General features: G+C 36.1%; 1 protein-coding gene across 4 annotated transcripts in view; it reads left to right on the top strand.

Annotated features, from left to right (window-relative positions):
- The window catches only part of GNAI1 (G protein subunit alpha i1), a 39,519-nt gene that overhangs the window by 3,677 nt on the left and 10,331 nt on the right, over positions 1-25,511 (top strand). For all 4 annotated transcript variants that reach the window (XM_068400560.1, XM_068400559.1, XM_068400561.1 and 1 more), the window contains 4 exons: positions 16,767-16,809; positions 16,887-17,028; positions 21,709-21,866; positions 23,654-23,782. In XM_068400560.1, coding sequence (XP_068256661.1) covers positions 16,767-16,809; positions 16,887-17,028; positions 21,709-21,866; positions 23,654-23,782 — 472 coding nt within the window. The remainder of the gene's footprint in view (positions 1-16,766; positions 16,810-16,886; positions 17,029-21,708; positions 21,867-23,653; positions 23,783-25,511) is intronic.

Below are 25,511 nucleotides of genomic sequence, written 5' to 3'. Positions count from 1 at the left end.
AAGTTATTTATCATACAAAAGTACTTTTCCTTAAGCACTTTAGTATTTGTCAAGTTGACAGTTCCTAAACTTCTTTCAGTTTCCTAATGGTCTGAAGTAGTATTTTTGTTTTATTGTATTCTTTTGTTGTTGTTGTTGCTTACAGATAGGCTCATATACTTCCTCTGAGAAAGACTTTTGAAAAACAATGTATATTTTGGCTGGTTTCCAAGTAGAGAAAGCAGTGGACTCGAGTTGTTTTTGTCTTCCATCATTCCTCATCTTAACTTTTTAGTATTCAACAAATACATTCGTTCTGCAAGCATCACTGGAATTTTTAATTCTACCGATGTTGGGAGATGGTGGTTCTGTGTGACCGATCTGTGTGCTGCATTAATATACATGTGATCTAGATCAGGTGTGGATTTGCAAGTACGTTTCTGTTGAATTAACTAAAGCACATAAGACTGAATTTATGCCAACTGCAGGAGAACAGGCAGTACCTCATTTAGTAGAAAGCCTTCTGGTATGAGGTTAACTCATCAGGTTTTATTAATACTTTCAAACTGGCAGCATGAGTTTATAGGATTAGCACTTTGTCTTGTGGATTATCACATTCTTCACCTAATATAGCAAATTCAGTGTTCAGGTTCTTAGTAACTTGAATGCAGAAGGCAATAGATACGTCTTAAACATTCTTTAGGAGCAGATCTGGGGATCCAGGAGGTCACAGACCATATATTCGACAACTGTAATTATGTGTCTTCTTTCTGGATAATCATGTTTGCAGATTGAAGTTCAATGGATACCTTTACTCACGACCAGCAGAGCCACTTTTCCATTCTTGAACAGATCCTTGTGATTTGTACTAGAACATTGGCATGTCGTGTTTTTAAAGATACTTGTTTTTTAACTTAAGACAGAGTACTGCTCTTAATCTTTTTCATTGCAGTTCTTCCTATTCCTTAAGGCTGTAACTAGAACAATTCTATTCAGTTGTTCTTCTAAGCCTTCACGTCTCAGGTATCTTTTCCTGTCTGCTTTTCTTTTGTTACAGACCTGCATCTTTCTGCCTGCTCAGTCAACTGACTCCCACTGCATACTCATCTTTTCAACAGCATGATCCTCACAGTCCTTGGCAGTTACCTGCCTTCCTCCAGATGTGACTGCACATGGACTGAAAAAAATACATATGCTGTTTGTACCATTACTTCTCTTGCCTTTCCTCCAGAGTATTCTCTTTCTCCACGCTTGCAGACAAAAAAGGCTTTAGAAGTCTGAACTTATGGGAGCTCTCAAAAAAGCCTTATTCTCACAAACAAGTATTGCACATTCCAGAGGTGCTGACCTCATAAATTATGCCAGCCTAGTATAAAACATTTCTAACAATATATATCTGTCTCACCTTCAGAGTCAACTATCTATAGATATTTACAAAGTTCACCTCTTATTTAAAGGCTGTTTTGTGATACTTGAAAGAAGTGTTTAATGCTTGGTTTTGTTTTTTTTGGTGTTTTTGGTTTTGTTTTTTTTTTCTGTCTGCTTAGGTTTAGCAGGAGTTTTGAACTGGGAGCTCTTGCATTTCAATGTGGTACAGTTGGACTCTGGCAATCAGGATGTTACTTATATGGACTTTTATATCTGACTTTGTAGTTAAGTCAATGAAATCCTCAAACCTTTGTACTAAATATAACAATAATTTCAAAGAACAGAGTCAAAATTACTAGATTCCCATAGAGTAATAATCCCCCTTGCTTTTGTGAAAGGAGGCTCATGGATGTAGAGAAAACACAGCCATTCAGCTATGGTTGGTTGTGTAATTGCAGTTTGGGTTCTTTTATGCCTGTCTTTATCTGAATGTTGGTGTAATAATTTACAACATCATAATATTGGTCTTTAATGTGTATATAGACTTCTTTACTACAATACAAATTATCTTTAGTGATTTCAGGTCATCTGTGTTATTATTTTAAATCTTCATTTTGGAATTTTCTTTATAAAATCACCATTTATGATTGTATCATGATTTTAAGTCTTTAACATTCTTAGGAAAAAATTTACTTCAGTACATGTTGTTTTACAAAGGGCTAAAGAGAAACTGTACGTTTTGTACTAGGTCATGATACCAGTAATGGCGACTTTGATTTTTTTTGTCTATTGATTTAAAAGTGTAGTTATGGATATATAAAAACTACTTTAACTTATCTTTTGCATCAGGCATTAAAGCTTTTTTACAATATTTTATTTTAAGAGTTAGAAAACATTTTAAGTTTAACAAATTATTTTTCTTCAAGTTGTCTTTAAAAACAATGTAATGCTTTTTTTTTTCCACCTCCTGAATTAGAGACCATAAAAGCTCTGGTAAGGTACTTTTTGGTAAGCCATTCTCTCCCAGCATCAGTAGTGTTTCAAGACTACGTGTAAGTTCTGTAATAGACTGATTTATTAGTTTCTTTCTACTTCTGCTAGCAGCACAGTTTATTGTATCATCATTGTGCTGATATGAGAGATTAATTCAGTCCTACAGATATTACTGAAATGATCGTGTATTTAAGCTAACCTCCTTTTGTGAAGTTATTTTTAACTCACTTTAGAACTAAAGTTTACAGTATAGCTCCTTGCATAGTTGTGTTGGCACAACTTGAAGTCGGGCTTTGTGCTATAAAGAGCTAGACTGTGCTGATTTATATAATCATATCGCCAAAGTGGATTGTTCTTTTGCTGCCACATTTTACCCTTTAGTTGTTTTGTTCCTCTGAGAAGGAAGAATTGAGTAGTCGGCACATCCTAAAGTCTGGCTAAGTATTTTGAAACCAAGCCATGGGTCCGGCCTCAGAGGGCATGAAATTCTGAAGTCAGTTTTGCTGCTGAGCTTGATGGATGTCTGCGGTGTTGCCTGTAATGTGCTACCTGGCAAATGTCAAGGTAGAAAACTGGAAGTAGAAAAGAGGTACTTAAGATGTTCTGTTAAGTGTGAAGTTTTTCTGGCATGGAAATGCTGAGATAAAGATATGAACTGACTTGATAATTAGCTATTAAAAGGTTTTTTCAAGATGTGTGTGGGAGAACCTGTATTGATGAAAACTTGCTACTCTGAGGTTGACTCTTAGTCATTGTTCAGCTTTAGTGAGGTCAGATGTTCTATTTATTGCCCTTGTTTGCTCAGTGTCCTACTGTTACCTCAGGCTTTGTGTAAATTACTGTGCTGTTATTCTGTAAATGGAACTTAGTTGGCTTCACCTGGGAGATTCTGTATCCAAAAAGTGTTTGTTGGTAAAGTACATAAAGAGCAGTTGGAAAAATCAGAACTTTGAACTCATGAGAGCAAAAATGCGGAGGTTTTGAAGTGGCTCAACTTTTCTGAGCAAAAAGATAATTAAGATATTGGAATTTATTAGATGATTAAGACAAAAATAAACTCTTTTTGCTGAGACACTTTTGTGTACTAGGAATGTATGCTTTTGCAATAAAAGATTTGAACTGATCTCTTAATGCTAAACATATTTTGTTCTCCTTGTCTGTTGAATAGGAGCAGATATGACAAAGTAAGATTTCTTAATGAGAATCAGGGTGGGAAATGAAGGAATGATATGATGTCATAGACTAATTATCCATGTTTGTGACTGCTCATAACCCTTTTGCAGTGTAGCTGTAAGAAATGTTAAGAGTTGGAGATTTGGAAGATGTTTCCCATTATCATGGCTTTGCTCTTGGAATTTGCAAAGCTGTGGAGCCAGCTTCAAAATCCCTGGAATTATCTATAACTTGAATATGTAACAGGAGGTAAAGTATCATGTATCTTTTTATGCTGTCCCAGCAAAATGGCCTAAAAATCACCTAGTGTCACAGATACCCATATGCATTATTCCTTGATTTGAAAGTATGTTGTCTGTTCAGGTCAAATTTTGAGTTTGTTTCATTTTGGTTTAATTGTTGGCTAGCCCCTTCCTTGAAAACCATATTTCTGTGTAATTTTTAAAAATTTCTCTTTACGTCATTCTTTCAGGATCTGAACTGGTGGGGGTAATTGACATAAAACATTTAAGAACCAATTCTTTAAATAAGAGATTTGTTTTTAAGCATATGATAGACAAATAAATTGCTTTCCTTTCCTGGCTTTGGTAATTGAAGGGTCATTGAAGTGTTGACATATATCTATATGTTTATACGGGCGCTATGTATTTATAATTAAGAGATGCATGTAAACTGCAATATTGTATGTACCTATATAAACTGATATTGAAATTAGAAGATTCTTTTTGTAAAGCTACTTATTTAAAGGAATCAACACCATTCAAATATACAATGCTTCAATTTATGAAATAAACTGTATCTCATTCCTTTTCATAGATGCCTTTTAGAAATCTAGTATTGCATCTGAAGTGCGTAATATACTTAGTAAAGGTGCCTGATCAAATCTTTAGTGAAATATAACAGTATCTAGGCAACCAGAATGGACAGGAAGTCTTTACAATCATTGCTCTAAACAGATCGCTTTTAAAGAAGAAATCAGTGTACTGTAATGAAAATTACTGTTGAAGCTGTGAAGCAGGTTTATAATTCTTAATATCTTCTAGAATTTAATATGGTCTGTTTCTGGAAATGAAAATACTGTTGGAATCAAATGGCTACCTGTATTCCATCTTCCCTTTGCAAAGTTGATAAAATAATTTCTTGCATACAACTATATGTTGTTTTTTCACATGGATGAAGCTGTTGTAGGTGTTTGGCTCATAATATGAGTTGTTACCCATCACGACTGTAAGGATGTTCTGAATCTCTAGGGTTTTTTTTAACAGTTTCCAGTAAAACTCAAGAGGTCCTTGCCTACTTTCTAAATCCATACCGGAATGCGGAAAATAAGCAATGCATGTTGTGTAATAAGCAGTTGAGCCATTCTAGAAGCCCTGTGATGCTAAAAAGGAGAGTGCTCTTGCAGCATCTGGCTGAATGGTTTTGCCATCTCCGTGGCGCTCTTAAATGCTTAATTCAGTTTTGTGCTGGTTTAATAGTCAAATTGGCTGTCCTGTTTGGACTTAGTTTGCTGCTAGAGTGGTCGATGTAACTGGTATTTCGTGATGGTCTGTTGAGGACCTGAATAAAAGCATGATGAGGAGCAGAGATACATGCCTTATGCAAATGGAGTACTGGAAATGCATAGCAGCAGGTGGAGGGGAAGATGGGTGCAGAATAGGGTTCTTTCAATTTCTGCATTTCTGTGTCACAGGTTACTGTAGAATCAGATTAGGGATAATGTGAAGTTATGTTCACCTGCAAGGTCCAGTTGGTAGGCATGTTAAACTCTATTCAAAACCTTCTAATTTTAAAACTTCGTTGTTGGAATAGGAGATAATGCCAGTCTTTCTCAAGGAGTGTGTTGCTTAGGGCACTTCATCGGAAAATGGAGATAAGAGTTTTTGTTCCAAGTTCAAGGAGTCTCAGACCTATGTTTCCTTATGCTATTCTAATTTATAGGTTGTAGGCTTGACAAGGAACAATCCTAGCAATTGTACCTAGCACTTTGTGAAGAACACAAGATGGTAGTGGACATACAGTGTGAATGTAGTATTGGAATGAAATTCTAAAACTAGTAGTGGACAAGAAGCGTAACTGTCAGCTCAGTGTCTGAACAGTAGAGATGAGAATGGAGACATTAGTCTCCAGTTAAAACAGTAAAGTTATACTCATATTGTAAATAATAAGTATCTTGCAATAATAAAATTGGGAGTAAACAGGACAATTGTATTGAGTATTTATGGATTTTATTTAATGAAATGTTATTTTGAATGCTTGTTGATTTCAGAATCTACCAGTGATACACTGTACAAGGGTGGACTAAAAATAAGCTGCTGAGTCTCATTTAAGTGTTGTCTATATTCTTGATGCATTAAATATTTCTTGAAGCGTTTTGAAAGTGGATTTCTCAGCTGTATGCAGATTCAGTTGCTGATCCTTAATAAACCCGATAAACTCTTGGTAAAACCATTATATGCCTTCTAAAGCTCTTAAAGATGTTGACAGGGATTCCTTCTAATATGCTTTAGTGCTGCCTCAGCGTTTGCTAGCAAAGGCTGTCATTTAATTCCTAGATGAGACTACTTAGGTTATTTTCTCTGTCTGCTGTTCTGAACATAGGGCCTTTTGGGATTAGATTAGATGGGGCTTTGTTTGGGGCCTACCAAGATGCTATTTATGTAGGTGTCTATCTTATTTCTTGCTTCGGGGCTTGTTGGGTACAACTGCCTGTTTGGGTTGAAATTTTTGTATACTTTAAAGCTTTGTCAGTTTAATTTGAGACCAGTTAAATACAAAGGCTATTTAAACAACAACAACAAAAAGCCAGATTTTTGTTTTAGTACTGTTAACCACAAATAATATTCTGCTTGTAAGTAGCTTTGTGTGGAAAAGGCACATGCATGTAAGAAAAGAATACAGGTGAGTATACACATGAATCTTCTTTCCTGGTTCAAATACAAATAAGAGTTCTGAAAATGTTTGCTTTTGAAAAAGATCAATGTGGATAGCTAGATCTTTTCATTTAATGTTTCAATCTGTGTCACTTTGTAAGTCCTTAGAATTCTTTTGGTAGAGGTGGAGACCTTTTTTTTTTTTTGTAGTGAATTTAGGTTAACTATCAATATGCTTATTCTCCTTATTTTTGTGGCTCTTAGTCCTCGAGCTGCAAGATGAAAAACACTGTTAAGTTAGATGTGGGTGAAGACTGAGAACTGATGTGAACTAAAGTTTATTGCACTACTTTTACAGTAATGGGCTAACTTTTGGTATAACTGCATTTGCTGTGGTATAAACTTTGTCAGTGCCCATTTATCTCATTTGCAAATAATGCCTTGGTGGTACATGACAAGTAGAGCTCTGAATAAAATTAGTTGAGATTTACATGAGAGATCTTTTTTCCTGTTGTGATAGGAATGCACGCACTTTGCTTTCTCATTTTCCCCACTCTTTGTACAGTTACATAGTAATATGAGGTAGCAGGGACAGTGGGATCTGTCACAATTGTACATAATACAACAGTAGTGTTGTTCTGAATTGCAAGTGGAGCCTGAGATGAAAATATGCTGTGAATTCCAAGTACTTCTGTTGTGTATCTCCACCAGAATAACCTGCACAAAGTATGCCTCTGTTGCAGAGGGAATTTTTTGTAAGGTATCTTTGATTGTGTTTAATGATAGTCTGCTTAGTAGTAGAAGTTCTCTGGGATCTCAGTCACTGAACCTACCATCTTTGCACACCATATTTATAGCTCAGCGAACATTAAAAGGCCATGACGGCCAACCACACTGTCAAGAAAAATGTGAGGGCACTCTGGATTTCCAGAGGTTTATTAGATATATATTTGGAGGTCTGGATGAGGCATGCTGTACTCTGTTCACAGAAATTGACAGTAACTGTCTTGGAAACATTGTGAGAGCAAAGGAGGTGGTTCTTTCTGTTGGAGCGCTCAGCATTTATCTCGTGTAGTGTGGTCATACACAATATTCGCTCAAACTCATGTTCTAGAAGGTCTTTAATCATGTTCTTTCATACCATGATTTCAAATTATGTAGTGATTGTTTCTGAGAATACTACTATGTATGGAAGAAGATAACCACTGTAATTGTTTTACGTAACAAATTTAAATTTTATCTTAGTTTTGAAGAGAAGATCAGTTATTTGCTGTTAGTGATGTTCCATTAGAAACACTAACAAGTTTCTGGACTTTGAATTTTGAGGAGATTCCCAAATCTTTTAGAGGATACTAGTGTGGAGGCTGGCCTTTCATACATTTAAGTAGTTAACTGATACTCTTACCAAGCTGCTGTCAGTATTGACATATTAGATAAACCCAGAGCCACAAATGTTATAGCTGCTGGTGGTGTGGCATATAATTGTCAGGCAGCAAGCACGACTACTGTGTGGTTTTCATCTCTAAATGTGCATCCATTCCCTTATTTAATTTCTGGCATAAGAGGTTTATTTCCAAACCTTTGAGTCTCAGCTTGTCACGGTCCTGCTGGGTTTGGCACCTCACACAAAGGAAGCTACGCCTATGTCTTAACTGAAGAAAATGCTTCAGATTTTAATAGAACAATGCCACTGTCCCTCTGTAAGTTGTGATACTGTTCTTAAGCAATTTCTTGTATGTTCTCAACAGATATGTCTTTTTAAAGTAGATTCAATACCAAAGTACCATATTTCCCTTTGAATGTTTCACAGTGTCTGAAATAGTACACTTGGGAATGTACTGGTGCTCTACTTTATAGTGAGACAACGCGTCCACGATGTGGTTATGGTATAAATGATGCACATAATGATAAAAGGGTTCCTACTACAGTTGAGGAATATAAATATAAGAATAGTTTTGAAGAGCTAGGTATAATTTTTGTTCAAAAACTGCATGCATTCAAGTGTGTTGTACATAAAATTGCACATAAAAATTTCTACTAAGGTGTCTGCTTATCACATGGGTCAAATTCTAAGCAAAAAGATTTCATAAAACCTTTGTCATAAAAAGATACTAAGCACTAATAGAAAACTTGAAATAGCTGGAAACTCAATTCATACTTCTAAAGATAAAGATGTGAATAAAAGTTACCTTAAGGTTTGAAAATGGAGCGTATGCTCTGCTTGTTTCACCATAAGCTTTATTTTTTAGAATTCATTGCATTCCAGAGGTTATACCAAATATAAAACTATACTTTTTTGTTGTTGTTGTTTCAATAGTAAACTGATTCATACAGTCTTTATCACTTGCTTATGTGTTTACTATAGTAATAGCCTAGGTATCTAAGAAACTTAAAGCAGTTTATTGAAGATCTAGACCTGAATAAACACACAGGTTGCTAACGTGAGTTAATATGCGATTGCTTCTTGAGGTAACATTTTGTATTAACTGTTTTCTTAAATGAAGTTTTATATATAATATATTGACTATTTTGTTGTGTACTATTGTTTTCAAACATCTACTAAGAGTAATACTGAAGACCTAGGAAAGAAATAATTAGTTGTACTTAATTCTTGATTTGTTAGGGAATTTACAAAAGTCACAGTGGTTTATACCTTTAGATGATGCTGCTTCTGTAGAATTAAGGCAGTGTGCAGCTACTGAAAGCTTGAGAATTACCTCAAATCTTTTATCTGAGTCAGTGTCATAATTTTAGAATCTGTCACTCCTGTGGTTTCAACCAGTGATTTAATCTGGGATTCACACTCTATCACTACATTGCTAAGTTACTGAAATATTTTCTTCCAGATCTTATTCACACATCTTCTTTCTTAAGTCATTCAAAGTTTCCTGGCACGTTCAAATTCCAGTAGCTATGAAAATTCCGAGACTAATGCCACCTTATAAGTAATGAGTACTGTAAACCTTTGGTTGACTATATGAAAACAGTTGGAAAGGGGAAAAAGAACAGGAAGGAAAAAGGAAAAAGAACTCTGTCAGTGGCAGCATCTGTTCCAGAATTAGAAGAATACAAGATGGTAGTGGATAAGAAGTGTAAGTGCTGGGTGGCTTCAAGAAGAGGGAGTGGGGACACAAGACAAAGTAAATTTTGCAGGGAGGTAGAGCATAGTGGGTGCTGGTGTTGGAGAATGTTTCGTTTAGTCCTGTCTAGTGGATGCGTAGCAAAAAGTTTCGACTGTGGGTTTCTTGTACTAGCATTGATGTATTTTGAATATAGTAACAATGATGAGCAGCTTGAATTCTAATTTGAGTCTCATGTCTGGTAATGTGTCACGAGGTGATAAATTTGAGAGATTATACTTCCAAGCTATCTGCTTGGCATGTGCTTTTGTAAGAGATTACTGGCCCCATAGCAGAAACAGTAGAAATCACTGGGTGTTTAGCTTGTGCTGTGACCAGTGGCAGCTGAGGAACAGGCACCATTCATCTTGTACCTTCTACTGCGAAATACTAACATCGGACAGAGGACTGGATAGGAGAGTTGTGAGGAGAGGACTTCACAGTAGATGATCCAACAATTTACGAGTCAATGTGTTTTTATTTTAAATTTCACATGTGTCTCTGTTTAAGTTAATCTGGTGCAAGTCTCCTGTTTTACAGTCTGAAAAACTGGCGAACATCCATTGAGAGTTTTATATTGATTACTCTTGTCCATAATTGAACTCTTTTTCTGGCAACATACACGACTATTCTACTTGTTTGTGGGCTCTGTTCCTTTGTCCAACTTAGCTGGTGGTTCAAAGCCAGCCCCATTCTACTCTTAGTTCATTCTTCTCTTCATCTGGTTTTTTTTTTTTTTTCCCCCCCCAAAATTTAGTCTACAATTTTTTCTGTGTTAGTGTTGCGAGGAGTATATTTGTGCTATTAGGAATTGTTGTACTTGACAGTTGGTTTCCTCCAAAGAGGGATACTATGAACTTCAAGTTTACATTGCTTTTTATTTTGGTATTTGATTAGTTTCTTCAGTAAACAATGAGCAAATGCTTCACAAGTTAGAAATGTTACTATTAAGATCTCAGTACTTACAAACAGCAGCTTCTGTGCTTGGGTACATAAAACATTTGTTCCAGAAATTTGTAGTTCTGGAATGCTTGCTATGTAGGCAGTGTATGGGATAATAAATCATGAGACACTGAGTAGTTTAAAGTAACATTTTTGCTGACCTGTTATTTTCAATCAAATTATAAAATACTTATTTCAATTCTTTTTTTAAACACAGACCTGCTCCATTTAGAAAGTAAAAGAATATTGAATCTTTCTCAAATGATGTTTGCTACAATTTCAAAGAATCATAGAATCATTTAGGTTGGAAAAGACCCTTAAGGTCATTGAGTCCAACAGTGTCTGTCTTTTTTCTTGTGTAACTGGTGAAATAGCAGCTTGGAGAATCAAATATTGCTTTAGCTGTTTATTAGATTTATTTGAGCTTTGCTAGCCCAACTCAGTTCCTTCAGAGTACTATACATGAGGTTGATCTGTTAAATGGGGTTTTTTGTTTGGTTATTTTTGTTTGTTTAAGACACTTGTATATGAAGATGCTTTGATTTTTCTCTCTATTTCCAAAGTTGAAAGTTGGCTTTGAAAGAAAAATTATAATATAAGTTTAGTTCTTATTTAGCTGAGCTTCATATTAACTGTGCCATGGGTGGTGCAGCAGGGTTAGTCATAGGCCTGGGTTTATGTGCTAGGTATAAATTCAGTGAGTGCTATCATAACTTATGCTGGATCCAGGTAAAGGACTGCTTTGGATAGCAGCAATACTAGCTGTGGAAGTATTGACATGTGAAGGTAGAGCCTGATGACTAAACTTTGAGGCAGAAGACCCTTCAGATTATAGTAGGATATATGGGGAAAATCATGATTCTGCTGTTTCCTGTGTTAAATTGTGCTGATTAAGTTGGACATGCTTTGCTTCCACGCTTTGTCAATCTACATAATAAAGCATAAGGATCTACCTGCTTTCTGGCAGGAAGATGTGATAAGAGTATTAGAGTTAGTTGAAATTATATTCCTACTGAACTATGTGAATAAAAGTTTTAAAATTCCATGCTTTAAATGAGATTTTCATAGGATGTGTGTTGCCCTCTTTTTTTTTTTTTTTTTTTTTGTAAGGAGCGCATGAAGAACACAAAGTGTGCGAGAGAGGTGAAAATACTCATCAGTTATTAAAACTTTCTTTTGTCAAAGTGATGACCTAACAGTTAGTTTAGACTTTCATTTAAAACTAAGCAAACGAAAAATGCCCACCCTTCTTTCCCGTTCGGAACTGAAACACTGCTGTTTGTCTAGTCTGAGCAGACTGTCACGTCTTATTATTAATATTTTTTGTTATACATAAATGGTAACTGAGCCAATAAGACTGTCTGTTCAAATTATTGGCGGTAGTGAAGCTGAAATCAAGTATCATACTTAAGGATGCTATTTATTGCCTACTACTTTACTAGATGATTGAGGAATATAGAATCAAGTCTGTCTAAATTTGGGTGGGGTTTGGTTGTGACAGTACAGCTAGCTCTGACATTTTATATGCAGCTGTCACATGAAATATTTAATACTGCTTGCTCCTGTCTAAAACTTTCTAAAACAGAGTTAGTTCTCATTTTGCTGTATGGACAACATATTCACACTGAGATAAAGGAGGAAATTTTACAAATGTATCCATCAGGAAACCTGGCTGAGCTCTGCTTTCAGGAGTGCAAAAATAATGAATCTCCTTTCAGTATGGGACAGTGAGTAAGGTGTAATTTTCTTAACATACGTTGCGAAGATTATTAGGCAAGCTGCAGGCGTTTTAGCATGCAGTTAAAAAAAAAAAAAACAAAGCAACCTCAACTGTTTCTATGTTCCATTAAATAAAATAGGGGAATGCATCTTCCAGGAACTCACTGTTGATGTTAGGTACTCTAATAAATGACCTAACTTTTTTTCAGATGTATTATGAGTGTTTGTGGTTATGTTACTGAGAGGGCTTTTACGAGAATTCTAGGTATTTGGTACACATGAATTCTAACACCATAGAGAAACACACATATTTGACTCAGGAAAAACTGAGTAGAAAGTGTGTTACAGAATAATTATTTTGATACTGTGACTATCCCTGACACTGATCTGCTTGGCTAGTCGAATGTGGTGATTTTTTAACAGAAAGGGCACTTAACATGGTAACATAAATTAAATGCTGTGGTAGTATTTCTTATTATCTCAAAAATTGCTGTTGCATGCAGGGGTATATATTTTCTTCAAATTGTTCAAATAAAAACATTAACCCAAAGCAAATTATAGTAATTTCATTAAAAAAGCTAATCTTTAAACTTTTGTCACCTATTTGTGCTTTAAGTGTGTAATTCGGTATTTACAGATTAAGTGGTAATTTAGTTTATAAATGCTTCAGGTGTCAGAATAACAAATTACTTTTGTACTGGTGTCTCTGTTTTCAGTTTATATTAATATACTGGTATTGAACTTCCATGGCAGCTCAGAGTCTGAGAACTATTGCTACTCTATAAAGAAACTTGCAGGTTTATAAGAAATAAGTCTTTTTCCTGGACATTAGCTAAAGCTGGGATTAAGCAATCTTAGATTGATGTTGACACGCCTACTCTGTTCCTTAGCTACTTAATTCTGCAGCACACTAGCTCCTGTTGGTGCTAACACTTATTCTACTGTGCGCTGGAGGAAGGGAAATCTAGCCACATCAGCAGCAGTGCTGGGGAGGAGGTGGGACAACTTTTGGCAGTCAGTCTTAAATGGGCTTGAGCCTGTCATTATTTGGTTTAATAGAAGGAATATCCCAAAGGCATCACTATACAGTAGTCAAAGTATAGAAATATTCTGTTATATGGACAACAAATAGTATTTTAAGTAGGAAGAAACCTCTAGAGGTCATCTAGCTCAACCCTTGGCTCATAGCCAGGCTAACATCAAAATAGATAAGGTTTCTCAGTCTTGTCCAGTTGAATCTTGAAGCTACTTCCTCTTTGTGCAATTGGTTCCAGTATTTAACCTCTTCCATTGGGATAGGTTCACTGCCACCTCTCACATCTCTGTGAAACTCCCTGTGCTGCAGCTTCTTGATTGCCTCACATCTTTTTGTTGTGCACCTCTGAGAAGTTTGCTTCTGCCTTCAGCTGTCTTAAGTGAGTTTTATGGAGAGGACAGCAATTAGACACATCCTCCACCTCACACACCACTCCCCACTTCCTCTACCCCAATCCCCATGCCCCCCCCCCCCCCCAGCAGTTCTTTCCAGGATTAAAAAGCCCAGTTCCTTTTAGCTTTTCTTTGTATGCCGTGTGCACCAGCCCCCTAATCAACTAAGTGACCTTCTACTGTTGTGTGTTTGTTTGTTTTTTTTTTTTTCCTAGTTTATCAGTATCTCATTTACTGGGCTCTGGGCAGGGGAACAGTATGCAGTACTCAGATACAGCATCGTGAATTCTGACTGCTGGGGAATAACAGCTTCTTTTGTCTTGCTGACTGCAGTTTTGCCAGTGCAGCAGTGGCAGCTGTTGGCCGGAGTCAGCCCAAACACCCACACAGCTGCTTGATCACTGTCCTCTCTCTCAAGATATGGAGAAAATAGAAGGAAGACAAGAAGACTCGTGGATCAAGATGATGACATTTTAATAGGGAAAGCAAAAACTTGCACACACAAGCAAAGCAAAGAGAAGAATTAATTCCCTGCCTCCCATTGGGAGGCACATGTTTGGCCACTTCCTGGAAAGCAGGGCCTTGACATGCATAATGGTTGTGTGGGAAGAATCATAGAATCATAGAATTCTTTTGGTTGGAAAAGACCTTTAAGATCATCAGGTCCAACCATTAACCTAGCACTAACAAGTCCACCACTAAGCCATGTCCTTAAGCGTCTCATCTACACATCTTTTAAATACCTTCAGGGATGGTGACTCCACCACTTCCCTGGGCAGCCTGTTCCAATGTTTGACAACCCTTTCCATGAAGAAATTTTTCCTGATATCCAATGTAAACCACCCCTGGCACAACTTAAGGCAGTTTCTTCTTGTCCTATCACTTGTTACTTGGGAGAAGAGACCAACACCCACCTCGCTACAGGTAGTTGTAGAGAGTGATAAGGCCTCCCCTGAGTCTCCTTTTCTCCAGACTAAACAACCCCAGTTCCCTCAGCTGCTCCTCATCAGACTTGTGCTCTAGACCCTCTACCATAACCACCCTTCCAAAGGTTATGACAAGCAAAGGTTAAGACAAACACCATAACCACAAATGTCTACCCTTCCTCCTTCTTTCCCCAAGCTTTTACTGCTGAGCGTGGCATCATGGGTGTGGAATATCCCTTTGGTCAACTTGGGTCAGTTGTCCTGGCTATGTGCCTTCTAAACCTCTTGTCCACCTCCAGCCTACTTGCTAGACATGGGGACATGGTGGAAAAGAGGAATAGCCTTGATGCTGTGCATGCACTTCCAGCAATAGCAAAAACACTGGTATGTTATCAACACTGGTTTAGCCACAAATCCAAAGCACCAGCACTGTATGGGCTGCTGTGAAGAAAGTAAACTCCATGCGAGCCAGACCCAGTGCAGCAGCCCTGTATGTGGTTGACCTTCATTGTCACAAGGGCCCACTACTGCCTCTTCAGGTTGTTGATTCCCACAGTTGTTTTCCACTAGGCTGTTCCCCTAACCCATTAGTCACAAGTCTGTATTACTGCATGGGTTATTCTGTGCCACTTGCAGGACTTTGCATTTGTCTCTCTTCACTGTCATGAGATTCCTGTCAGCTCAGTCCTCTAGCTTGTTGAGGACCCTCTGAATAGCACCTCTCTTCTCCAACAGTGTGACTGCTTCCTGGCTTCCCAGACTGATGTTGTCTGCAGACTTGTTGTGGGTGCATTCCATCCTGGCTTTCAGGTCATTGATGAAGATGTTAAACTGTATTAGCCCAGTATCATCTCCTGAAGATTGCCTCTTCTAATTGGCTTCCAGTTAGATTTTAAACCGTTGACCGCAGGCCTTTAAGTCTGGCTGTCTAGGCAGATTTTCAAACACCTTGAAGCTGACATTTGTCCAGTTAGGTACAAGGATGCTATGGGAGGTGGCATTGGAAGCCTTATTAGAGCAAAGTAAATGACATCCATTGGTGTCCTTCATCCCCAAAACCAGCTGTTTCCTCACGAAAAGTTACCGAGCTAGGTGCAGTTTGCACTTTGTAAATCCATGCTGGCCATTTACAGTCACCTTTTTGTTTGTGTGCCTAGAAATGATTTCCAGGAATATTTGCTGTGTAGTTAGTCTGAGGATCAGCGTGAGGCAGACTGTCTTGTAATGCCTCAGATTCCCCTTCTTGCCCTTTTTTGAAGATGAGTACAGCCTTTATCAGTGGCTTCCCGTGGTCACAGTGACCTCTAAAGAGGAGAGTTTTCTTTGGTTGTATTGGAATTGCACAACTGGTGATCTGTTTGCATTAGAAACACCTGTAGACTGTGTGAAGATTATACTCACTTCTGCAAAACCGTATTGAGGAACAGGAAATGAAAGAGGGAGAATTCAGCACAAGCCACAGACAGACCAAGGAGCGTGCTGTCTAGAGGGATTAAATCACAGCTTTGAGTTCAATTTTTCAGAGAAAGAAGCAGACTAAAGAAAGTGGAGGTAAAGTAAACTAAAGTTGTTGAGACAGCAAAAACTGCATTTTTTTTCCCTGTGTCCGCTGACAGACATACTAATTGCTTTTGTAAGCTTTGTATTTTAACATAGCATGCTGCTTTTTTTTTTTTTGGAATTTGTTAAGCTTTGAGAATGGTATTGGCATGTCTGGCAACACTCATGTAATCCGTTCCAACAAAAAGCAGTCTGACTGTTGGTTTATTCTTCCAAGGGCCAAAAGATAGTTACAAGGACTGGAACCCTGAAGAGTTTGAAGATGTTAATTTGCAGCACTGAAGACCATTAATGCAGTGTGAAGAACTTACAAAGGAGGTTTTTGGTTAGGTGTTGATTAAAAAGGCAGTTAGAGGAATTGAGCTTCAGGCCCCTTTGAAGTTGAACAACCGATCATCTGTTTGCATTAGAAACACCAGCAGACTGTGTAAAGATTATGCTCACTTCTGTAAAAAAGAAAAGCAAAGACTCTTTAGAACTGAATGATTTGTTCTTAAAATGTATTGATTTTGAGCCTTCCAGCTTGAGACGCTTATATTTTGATACTAAAAATTAATTTGTAACAAATGTACTTTAACTATCGAAGGTTTTTATATTGGTTAGGTATTTAAAGTATAGAAACTAAATGTATTTTCAAAGATTAATAAAAGTCTACTCTAATGAATTTGCACACATTTATTTTTCAGGAGCTGGTGAATCAGGGAAGAGCACAATTGTCAAACAAATGAAGTAAGTATGGTGAAATACTATGATAGAGAATTTTTTTTTTTATTTGAATAGAGAATTTATTTTTTTTCCTTCCGTAGGATTATCCATGAAGCTGGTTATTCAGAAGAAGAATGTAAACAGTACAAAGCTGTTGTCTACAGTAACACCATTCAGTCCATTATTGCTATCATTAGAGCAATGGGGAGGTTGAAGATAGACTTTGGTGATCCAACCAGAGCTGTGAGTATTGAAGTACACACACAGATATACAGCTGAAATATCCATTCACTTTCAATTTTTGCCCATTACTATTTCCTGAAAAAATCTCTTGATATCCAAAAACCTTCTTTGTAGGATACAACATTTGATTGAAAACTGAGTGTCATTGGTCTTTACATGGCAAGGTGACCTACAGAGCAATCAGCACTGGGTTGATTCATGACAACTGTTTGGTATAGATACAATTCTCCAAATTCCATCTAAATTTGGAGCACTAAAGATCTGAGTCTTACTGAGTTTTTGAAAAACAGGAAACTATGTAGTCATGTCTCTTCATTTGTATGGACTTGTGGGCTGTTATGTTCTGTAAGTCATTTAAGTTAGACATCTTTATGTTCCTTAAAAAACACAGCTTAAATAGGTAGGCATCTAGCTACTGTCTGCACTTCTCTGAGCTTGATCCTGTTTCATACTCATTTCCAGTGTGGAGGACTTTATTTTACTCGAAGCAGAGACACGGGCATAGCCCTGCTGCTGGTATCCCATTTTTTCATGATGCTGTATGGAGTAAGGATTTTTACCAAGAAGTAGGAGATGTTTTTCTAAGTTTTCTGCACCTTTTCCATCTCATTTCATCTAATGTCCTGCACACAAACCTCTGCTGAGTCTATTTGCCATTCCACCTATTGAAGCTGGTCTTCAGAATTGATTCTTTTAGCTTATTGTTCCTCCAGTCCTAATCCTATACTCTTACCTGTGGTTACCCTGATTACGTTCACATCTGGTCAGGAGGTTAGAAGCTCTGAATCTCTCTGTAACTAGCTTAAGTGTTTTTGCTTGTCCTCTGGTTACAGGAATCCACTCTGTGCTGCAGGGGTGAAATTGATTGCCAAAGTTGTTAGTCTGAATAGCACTGAAACTTAGTTTGGGATGTGTGCTTTTGTTTTCTTTCCATAGAAATCAATGTCAGAATATGGGATGCTCACCAGTACAGTTTTTGAAGCAGGAACTAGCCACATTATGACTGTCTTGCAGGAAAGATGGAAGAATTTTTTTTCCTGTTCATGTATTGAAATAAGTATGTAAGGTAGTCAGAGGGATATTTTGTCATAATTAAGTTATTTCCGTCATGTTAAGGTTGAATTATGGTTTGGGATGAGAGAAGGATTTTGAAAAATAAATGGTGTGTAAATTCTTCCTTCATTACAAAGTCTTGTGTTCAAGATCTTATCAATTGCTTAAAAAGCAATTTATAAATTTTGAGAGTATACCTTCAGTGACCTTGTGAAATGCATTATGTATGGTTTTCATGAGGAAGGCAAACATTCATAAGATTATGTAAAGTGGATCATAAAGTTGTATCTGAAGTCTAAATCTGGTTGGCAGTTGTGCATTATTAGTTAATTTTCATTTTGCTCTTTGATAGTCATTATTTTATTTACATATGTTAAATCTATCTGAAACCTCTTCAATTGTAGACATAACTAGTAAAAGCTTTGATTTCATTGGTTATTCCTCTCTACATTTGTTCTCATGTTTGCTGTTGTCTTCCCTTAAGACCAAAGTTTTCCAGGGCAGCAACAGTATCTTATTTCATGTTAGTTCAGTATTTGTGCAATGGAGTCCTCTCTGGAGTCTGGCAGTTAATGCTGGAAAGAGGCAGATGGTAGACTTGTGTTACTAAATACGTAGTAGGAGAAAGCAGAGGAGGAATAAATTTAGGTGTTAGCAGATAAAATGACTAACAAGATTTTGAGGGCTATTTTATATATGATATCAATTTGAAATCATCTGAGTTTGTCAACTTGAGATCTATATAAATGATGAGACAAACTTTTGTCAGGGATAATTTTAAAATAGCTGTCCATCCCTTTGCGCTTAGGCAGTTCTTGGTGGGCCAAATTTTTTTTTTCAGAGCAACACTGCTATGGAATATCAGCACTAGGTTTTTGCCAGTTTTAAAGTCAGAAATGGAAAAAAGAATTCAGAGCTTGTGTTATACATCAATCTCACTTTAAAAAAAGAAAAAGTATGGTTACTCCTTGATTATTATAGTATAGCCTTTTTAATTTTATTCTATTTTGTTGTAATTTTGTAATTTTTTTGGAAAAAAAAAAGCTGAAAATTGTAACTCCTGATGAAAACTTACATTCAGGCTCTTTTCCTTAAATTTCTGAGTGTTTTACGCTAAATGGGATAAGTTTGTTTGGAAAATCACATACTCTTATTTCTGTCATAAGACTAAAGCAGTGAGTTGAGTTGAGCATAAGTTAAAGCAGTGAGTTGAACGTTTTCTTTTTTAAAGCTGTTGAATCAAGAGAGCACAGATTACACCGGCAACTTTAGTAGTGGTCAGTCTTGAGACTGTTGTGTCTTCCTTTGTCCTACAGGACGCTTCAGTACTAAAGTAGAAGCTATATTTTGAGAGACATTTAGTGAATGTACTTTAAAGGACTACAGACCACTTTCTGAATGTGAGATGTGCTGTAATTAGCTAGAAAGATGGTTAAATTAGTTTCTTTACATTATCTCATTTATGAAATCTGGTATAAAAATACTGACACCTGGAGAGGAAGCTGCCCTATTCCAGTATAATTAAAGTATCTAGCATTGTTTAATAATGAAAATAGGACTTGATCATTTCATACTACCTCACTTGTGGTGTCTGTAGTACTTGCTATCCTTAGAAAAGGGAGTATTGGGGTAACAGAGACCACTTTTTATCTTAATGTTTGGACTTCTAAAAAGCTGAAATTGATTCTCTTGTTCCACCTCCTCTTTCCCCTCCCCCACATTTTAGAGCATGTAGGGATTAGAGCTATTTGAAACAGAGTAAATATTGTGTGTTTGAAAGTCAGACCCTGTTAGGTATAAAGTGGTGTAATCATTCATGACAAAATTGACTATCAGTTTCTAAATGTTTCCATCATATGTCTTAGTATACTGGCTCTTCTTCAAGATCTGCTGCTTTTATGAGTTGTGGATCCTTGGCATTTGCATCCACAAACAATATTTAAGACCAGAACTGTCATTCAGGTTTCTTTTATGCAGGTATATTGCTCAAACTACAGTCTGTGAGATCTGACTATCGAACCCTTAGATCTTTACTGCTCTGTTTTTTATGTAATTTTATGTAATTATTAGTGCAATCCATTGAATTTTTATTAGTTGTCCACAGTTTGTCCTGTGTATATACAGTCATCAGTATTCTGTTAATTTGACAAATATTCATTTTAGATTTGTAACTACTGTAGCTTTCAAAAGACATTTTGAACTATGTTTCAGATACCTGTTGTTGATATGCATAACTACATATGTATACATAGAGATATATATAAATCTCTTCAAGTTTGCCTTGAGTTGACTGAACTGCAAGGTTTTTGTTTTCAAGCTGTGAATATCAGTATTACTCAATCCATCTGTAAACAATTTCCCTGTTAACTGTCATATTTAAGTCTACAGTGTAGAATATCTTTAGAACAATCACTACTTTCTGTGCTTATCCTGATTTTTTTTTTTCACAGCTTATTATTTGAACAGCAAAGGTGACAGAACCAGATTTTTCTACAAATTTGCATCTGTATCTTCACTTACTGTTTTGTGAGAATAACCTTATATGTTGCGATCTTAATCCTCTTCTTTCTTGAAATACTTTCAGTTCTCAGCTGATGTGCCTAAGTCTCTCTTCTCCGTCCTCTTTTCCAGTATCATCTGTTCTCTTTCTTTTAATTGTTGGACAATCAGTACATGCTGTGGGTAGCAGTTAGAAGCCACAAGTATACTGTTTTTTCTGGCTGCCGTAACCTTGGTGCTAGATCACATACAGCTAATAACCAAGGTTAAGCAGCTACCCACAAGAGAGCACTAATGGGGATCTCTTTCCTCTGCCCAGCTGCTATCTTCTTTTTCCAGTGCCTTACAGGTCTAACATTAAGTTTCTTTCCTCAGTTAAAACTGGATGAAGGCAGCCAGCTGGTCAAATTCTGTTAAAATAGACTGGTGGATTGACATCCTGTACTCCATTAGCCTCACTTTCAAAGGCAGTTGTTATATATAGTCTTAAAATCCAGCATTTGCTCTCTTAAAAATCTTGATGTTTGCTTGATATTGCATTACCAAGAAAACTTTCTCTCTGTAGAATAATTAAGGTAATGGATATTTATAACTGATTTCTCTGGAAAGGTTTTAAGAAGTATTTTTCTATTTCCTCATGCGTGATTTGGGAAGAAATGATCACTTTCAAACAAAGTTGTTTTTTGAAGCTTAAGTGATTAATGTGTTTTCTTCAGTCAATCAATATACCTCTGCATTTCTGAAGGTTCTGGTATGCATTGTAACCATTGTATTCGGTTTGTGGTATTTGATAAGCAAATAAGGTTAACTTTTTAGACTTGAGCACAAAATATGTTACTACTTCTGTTTACAGAAGCTTAGTTCAAGTTATAAACAGATCAGAAGCAGCTTTATCAGCTAATAAGAAATTTGGTTTACTAGTCTTCTTCTGTTGTTGAAAAATGTGGGATATAATATCCTATGCAGAACACTAAAACCAATTGTTCTCCTTCACATTTTTTTGTTTGGTTACATTCACGTTTGCCAAGTTAAGAAAGTAACTAATTTGCTGAATATAGTTCTTAGGTGATAATACTTATGTTGTATTTCTCAATGTTTGTCTCCCCACTTTCTGTTTACATCCTAAAGGATGATGCTCGTCAACTCTTTGTGTTAGCTGGAGCAGCAGAAGAAGGATTTATGACTACAGAGCTTGCTGGAGTTATCAAGAGACTGTGGAAAGACAGTGGAGTTCAGGCTTGTTTCAATAGATCTAGAGAGTACCAACTTAATGACTCTGCTGCCTAGTAAGTACGATATGACAAACAAGATTCTCTTTGTCTTGTAAGTAGTTGCTAAAGGAATATAAGGGAAGTCTCATCTCTTGAGGAATTCTGCTTCCATGTAGATGGAAAATTTAGAAGTATCTGGACAAAGATATTGTCTACTTGGGTCAAAATGCTCCAACTAGGCTTCAAAGTTGGAAAGGAAGAGGTGTGGTATAATTATGAATTTGAGTCATGTTCTGATCAGTTGTTTCATCGTCTTAAGGAAAACAAAAATTGCTTTAAGGTGCTTTAATATAATTTTTATTACAAAAACATGACTCAAGTACCTGTTCAGTATCTGAACATGTCCAGGAAACTTAGTTACGTGATATGAATTGGTATTACCAGGGATACTACTTTTATGTTCATGATAGAGTTTCTCCTATAGTTCAACGTTGCTGCATTTTCTTTGTTAATTAACGGTCTCTGTTAGAAATGTGTTGAGCAAAGTTAACAATCGTGTCGTCTGTGCTAGGGTACTTCATTAAAAAAATAAAATAGTAAGTAATCAAGGGTGTGAGAAATAAGATGTGGTGGCAGCAAGTAATGGTAAGTCAGTCAAGGAAAAGAGTCCATTGAGAGAGGGGTAAGATGGTAAAAAATGGCATAGCAGTGATACTGACCCTATAGGGCAAATTTTTAGAGCTTTATCATTCTGAATTAATTTGTACTGTTTTAAGTTGTTTTTCGCTTACCTTAAATAAGGTACTTATGTTCTTTAGAATAACTGTATATAAATAAACAACGTGCAGGTGAAGTAACAGTGAGAAGACTACAACTGGAGTAATGTAATTATGGGCATGCTGAATGAATAACAATGTGATCAAATTGTATTGGAATAACACTGATAACTTCCAGCATGATTGTTACTTGTTTGCTGAAGTTGATCTAAGGGTACAGAGGGTAGATGGCAACAAGCTGAGCTCACGATGACAGACCTCAACTGAAGAGATAGCACTTGCATAAACTTCCTTCAATATGGAGCACTTCATTTGGAGGATGACTTACTTTCTTCTGGTAACCTCCTCCTTTCTATTTTGTTGGTTTAGATACATCTACCTCCAGTTTCGTAAGAAAACTCTTTTTCTAGCCATACAGTTGTACCCTTAAAATTGCTAACTTCTGGTTAGACTGAAAGAAGAACATAATGCCGTCCCTGTTTACTATGAGAAAAGCACAAATAAGATTTGTATCATTTTTTAGCAACATTGGGCTTCTTGGCTTGCATCGCAAGAATTTTGGCTATGGAAGTATACTATTGTAAAAACTGTGTGCAATGAAAAATTCTAAATAGAAATTTAATTGTTATGTATTAAGCATTTTCCTCAACACATTAATTCCAGCCAAAACACTAGGTAGTTCTTTTCATACCTATTATGAAATCCAGGGTAATTTTGGGCTTTGGTTATAGTTCAAAGTAACTTGTAGTTCACTAGGTTACAAAGATGAAGGTGGTGTTCTAGTTAGTGCAAATAACATTGTTGTATGTGGAACCATGTTTGCATTTTGGGATTTCAATAGAAGAATTATTTGTAGTGGAGTCAATTGCGTAAGTTTTCTTCTAGGATGAAGTATCTTTGTGTCTCTAAAGGTTATTTCAAAAAACCTTGGAAAATTGAGGGAAATAATGTCTTTGTCTTAGAGAAAGCTATTTTACAAAAGTCAAGCACAATATAATGAATGGACCTAGAACTTCTGTAATTCTTTGTAATTATCTTGTTACTATTTTATGAATAACTGAAAGCAGTGTTTATTTTTACCTTCAGTTACTTGAATGACTTGGACAGAATAGCACAAACCAGCTACATTCCAACCCAACAGGACGTTCTCAGGACTAGAGTGAAAACTACAGGAATAGTGGAAACTCACTTTACTTTCAAAGATCTTCATTTTAAGTATGTAAATCATGCTGCATGTTCACCTGTCAGTTACAGTTTCTGTAAAGTTTTAGCAGATGGGCTTTCGATGATGTAATTTAACAGATTTGTCTAACCACAGCTTTGATTCCTCCCCCCCATTTTTTTCTGAAAAAAATTCCTCATGCTTGGCTCAGTTTTCTGAAGGGATGTGGGAATTGTTGGAACTCCTGTGATTACTCAGAATAAATATACAGATATTAAGTAATAAATGCATTGGTTTTATTGGAGGCTTTTTGTAAAGATATTTTATATGTAAATTAAATCTCAAAATATTCCATTTTCTGCCATGTTATATACCTGTTCTACTATCAGATTCTTCCCTTTAAATTCAGCTGGAGGCTTATAAGTGTTTGCTGGTGTATGAAAGCGTAAATAATTTTCCTGAAGAACTGAATTCAAATATGTGTTGTACTTTAAGGTAGTACTTTATTTAGTGATGAAAAAGTGTGACTTATGTTTCCTGTGGTGTGGGATTTACAAAATAATGTTAATGTTCTAAACATTTTATCTTCAAAGACATTAATGATGAAAGCATAGTATAGTATAAATGTAATAATATTCTACCTCCTACTGATCAGGAAGAATGAGAAGAAAACTCAGTAAAACTCACATTGAATCTGCATTTAGATTGTGCAGAGATTGTTTTCAGTATGTCTATACAATGTATTTGTTTAGTATCTTCATTGAAGTTTTTTTTTGTCATGTAAATGCATAGCAAGTACTGTAATATGGATGCTTCAGGGCCATCAGTACTATGGAAATATATTTTGTTTCCTTGCTTTAGGATACAAAATTCGTATTCATCCATAAAATAATTGCTGGTAAATGGGAATTAATATCTTGCAAACCTAAGGAGAATAGTACTTAGCCAAGCCTCAAGAGAGGTCTTCAGTATTCTGAGCTGTCTATTTTCTCACATATTTTCTATTGTTTCTTGTTCAATTCCCTATTGTAGATGAGTTTAAATTCTTCTACACTCTCAATGAATGTGTATGCAGGTAGCTACTTCCAGTCTGTACTGTTTATCAGGACTGTTACAAGGACCATATGATTACAGTCCTATGAAGTCCATTATAAGGACCATATGATTACACTTCTATAAAATGTGTAACTTCAAGACAGGCCTTTGGAAGTATTTAGCTGTAATGTTGTGCATTTAAACACCTGTACAGCAGGTGTTTAAATTTTAGGTGCCTCAGGAGATAGGCTTAATGAGTTATTGGAAGGGCTTGAAGAAGTATACTCTTACATGACATTGAAAAGAACTTTTAAGATGAACTAAAGGCATAAAAGGCTTGATTATACCAAGATGAGGGTATATAAACATGACTAGCTGTGCAATGTTGTATACTTCAATTTTTTTTTTATTATCTTTTCTGTTTTGCTGTATGTGTTTACGTTCTTTGAGGTTGAGCCTCACTTCAGCCTTCTCTATAAAGCACTTAGCATAGCTTTGATTATTGATTCAATCTAAAATGCAAATAGCAAGTCATCTTCATCCTGTCTCTATAGACTATTTCAGAAGTTGAGTGATTTATTTACTGCTTTTGTCTTCAGAGACCACCTTATTTTGTAAAATGTTCTTCTGATAATTTGACAAATTCTTATGGAAATTCAGGTCTTAGTACAAAATTATAAAACATTAGCATTAGAATTGACATACTAACAACTAAAATTTAAGGTATTAAAGTATACAAGTATGAAA

The sequence above is a fragment of the Nyctibius grandis genome, chromosome 5 (genome assembly GCF_013368605.1).
Source record: "Nyctibius grandis isolate bNycGra1 chromosome 5, bNycGra1.pri, whole genome shotgun sequence".
Taxonomy (NCBI): Eukaryota; Metazoa; Chordata; class Aves; order Nyctibiiformes; family Nyctibiidae; genus Nyctibius; species Nyctibius grandis.
Note: the sequence above shows the minus strand (reverse complement) of the source record. Positions and strands in the feature narration are given on the sequence as shown.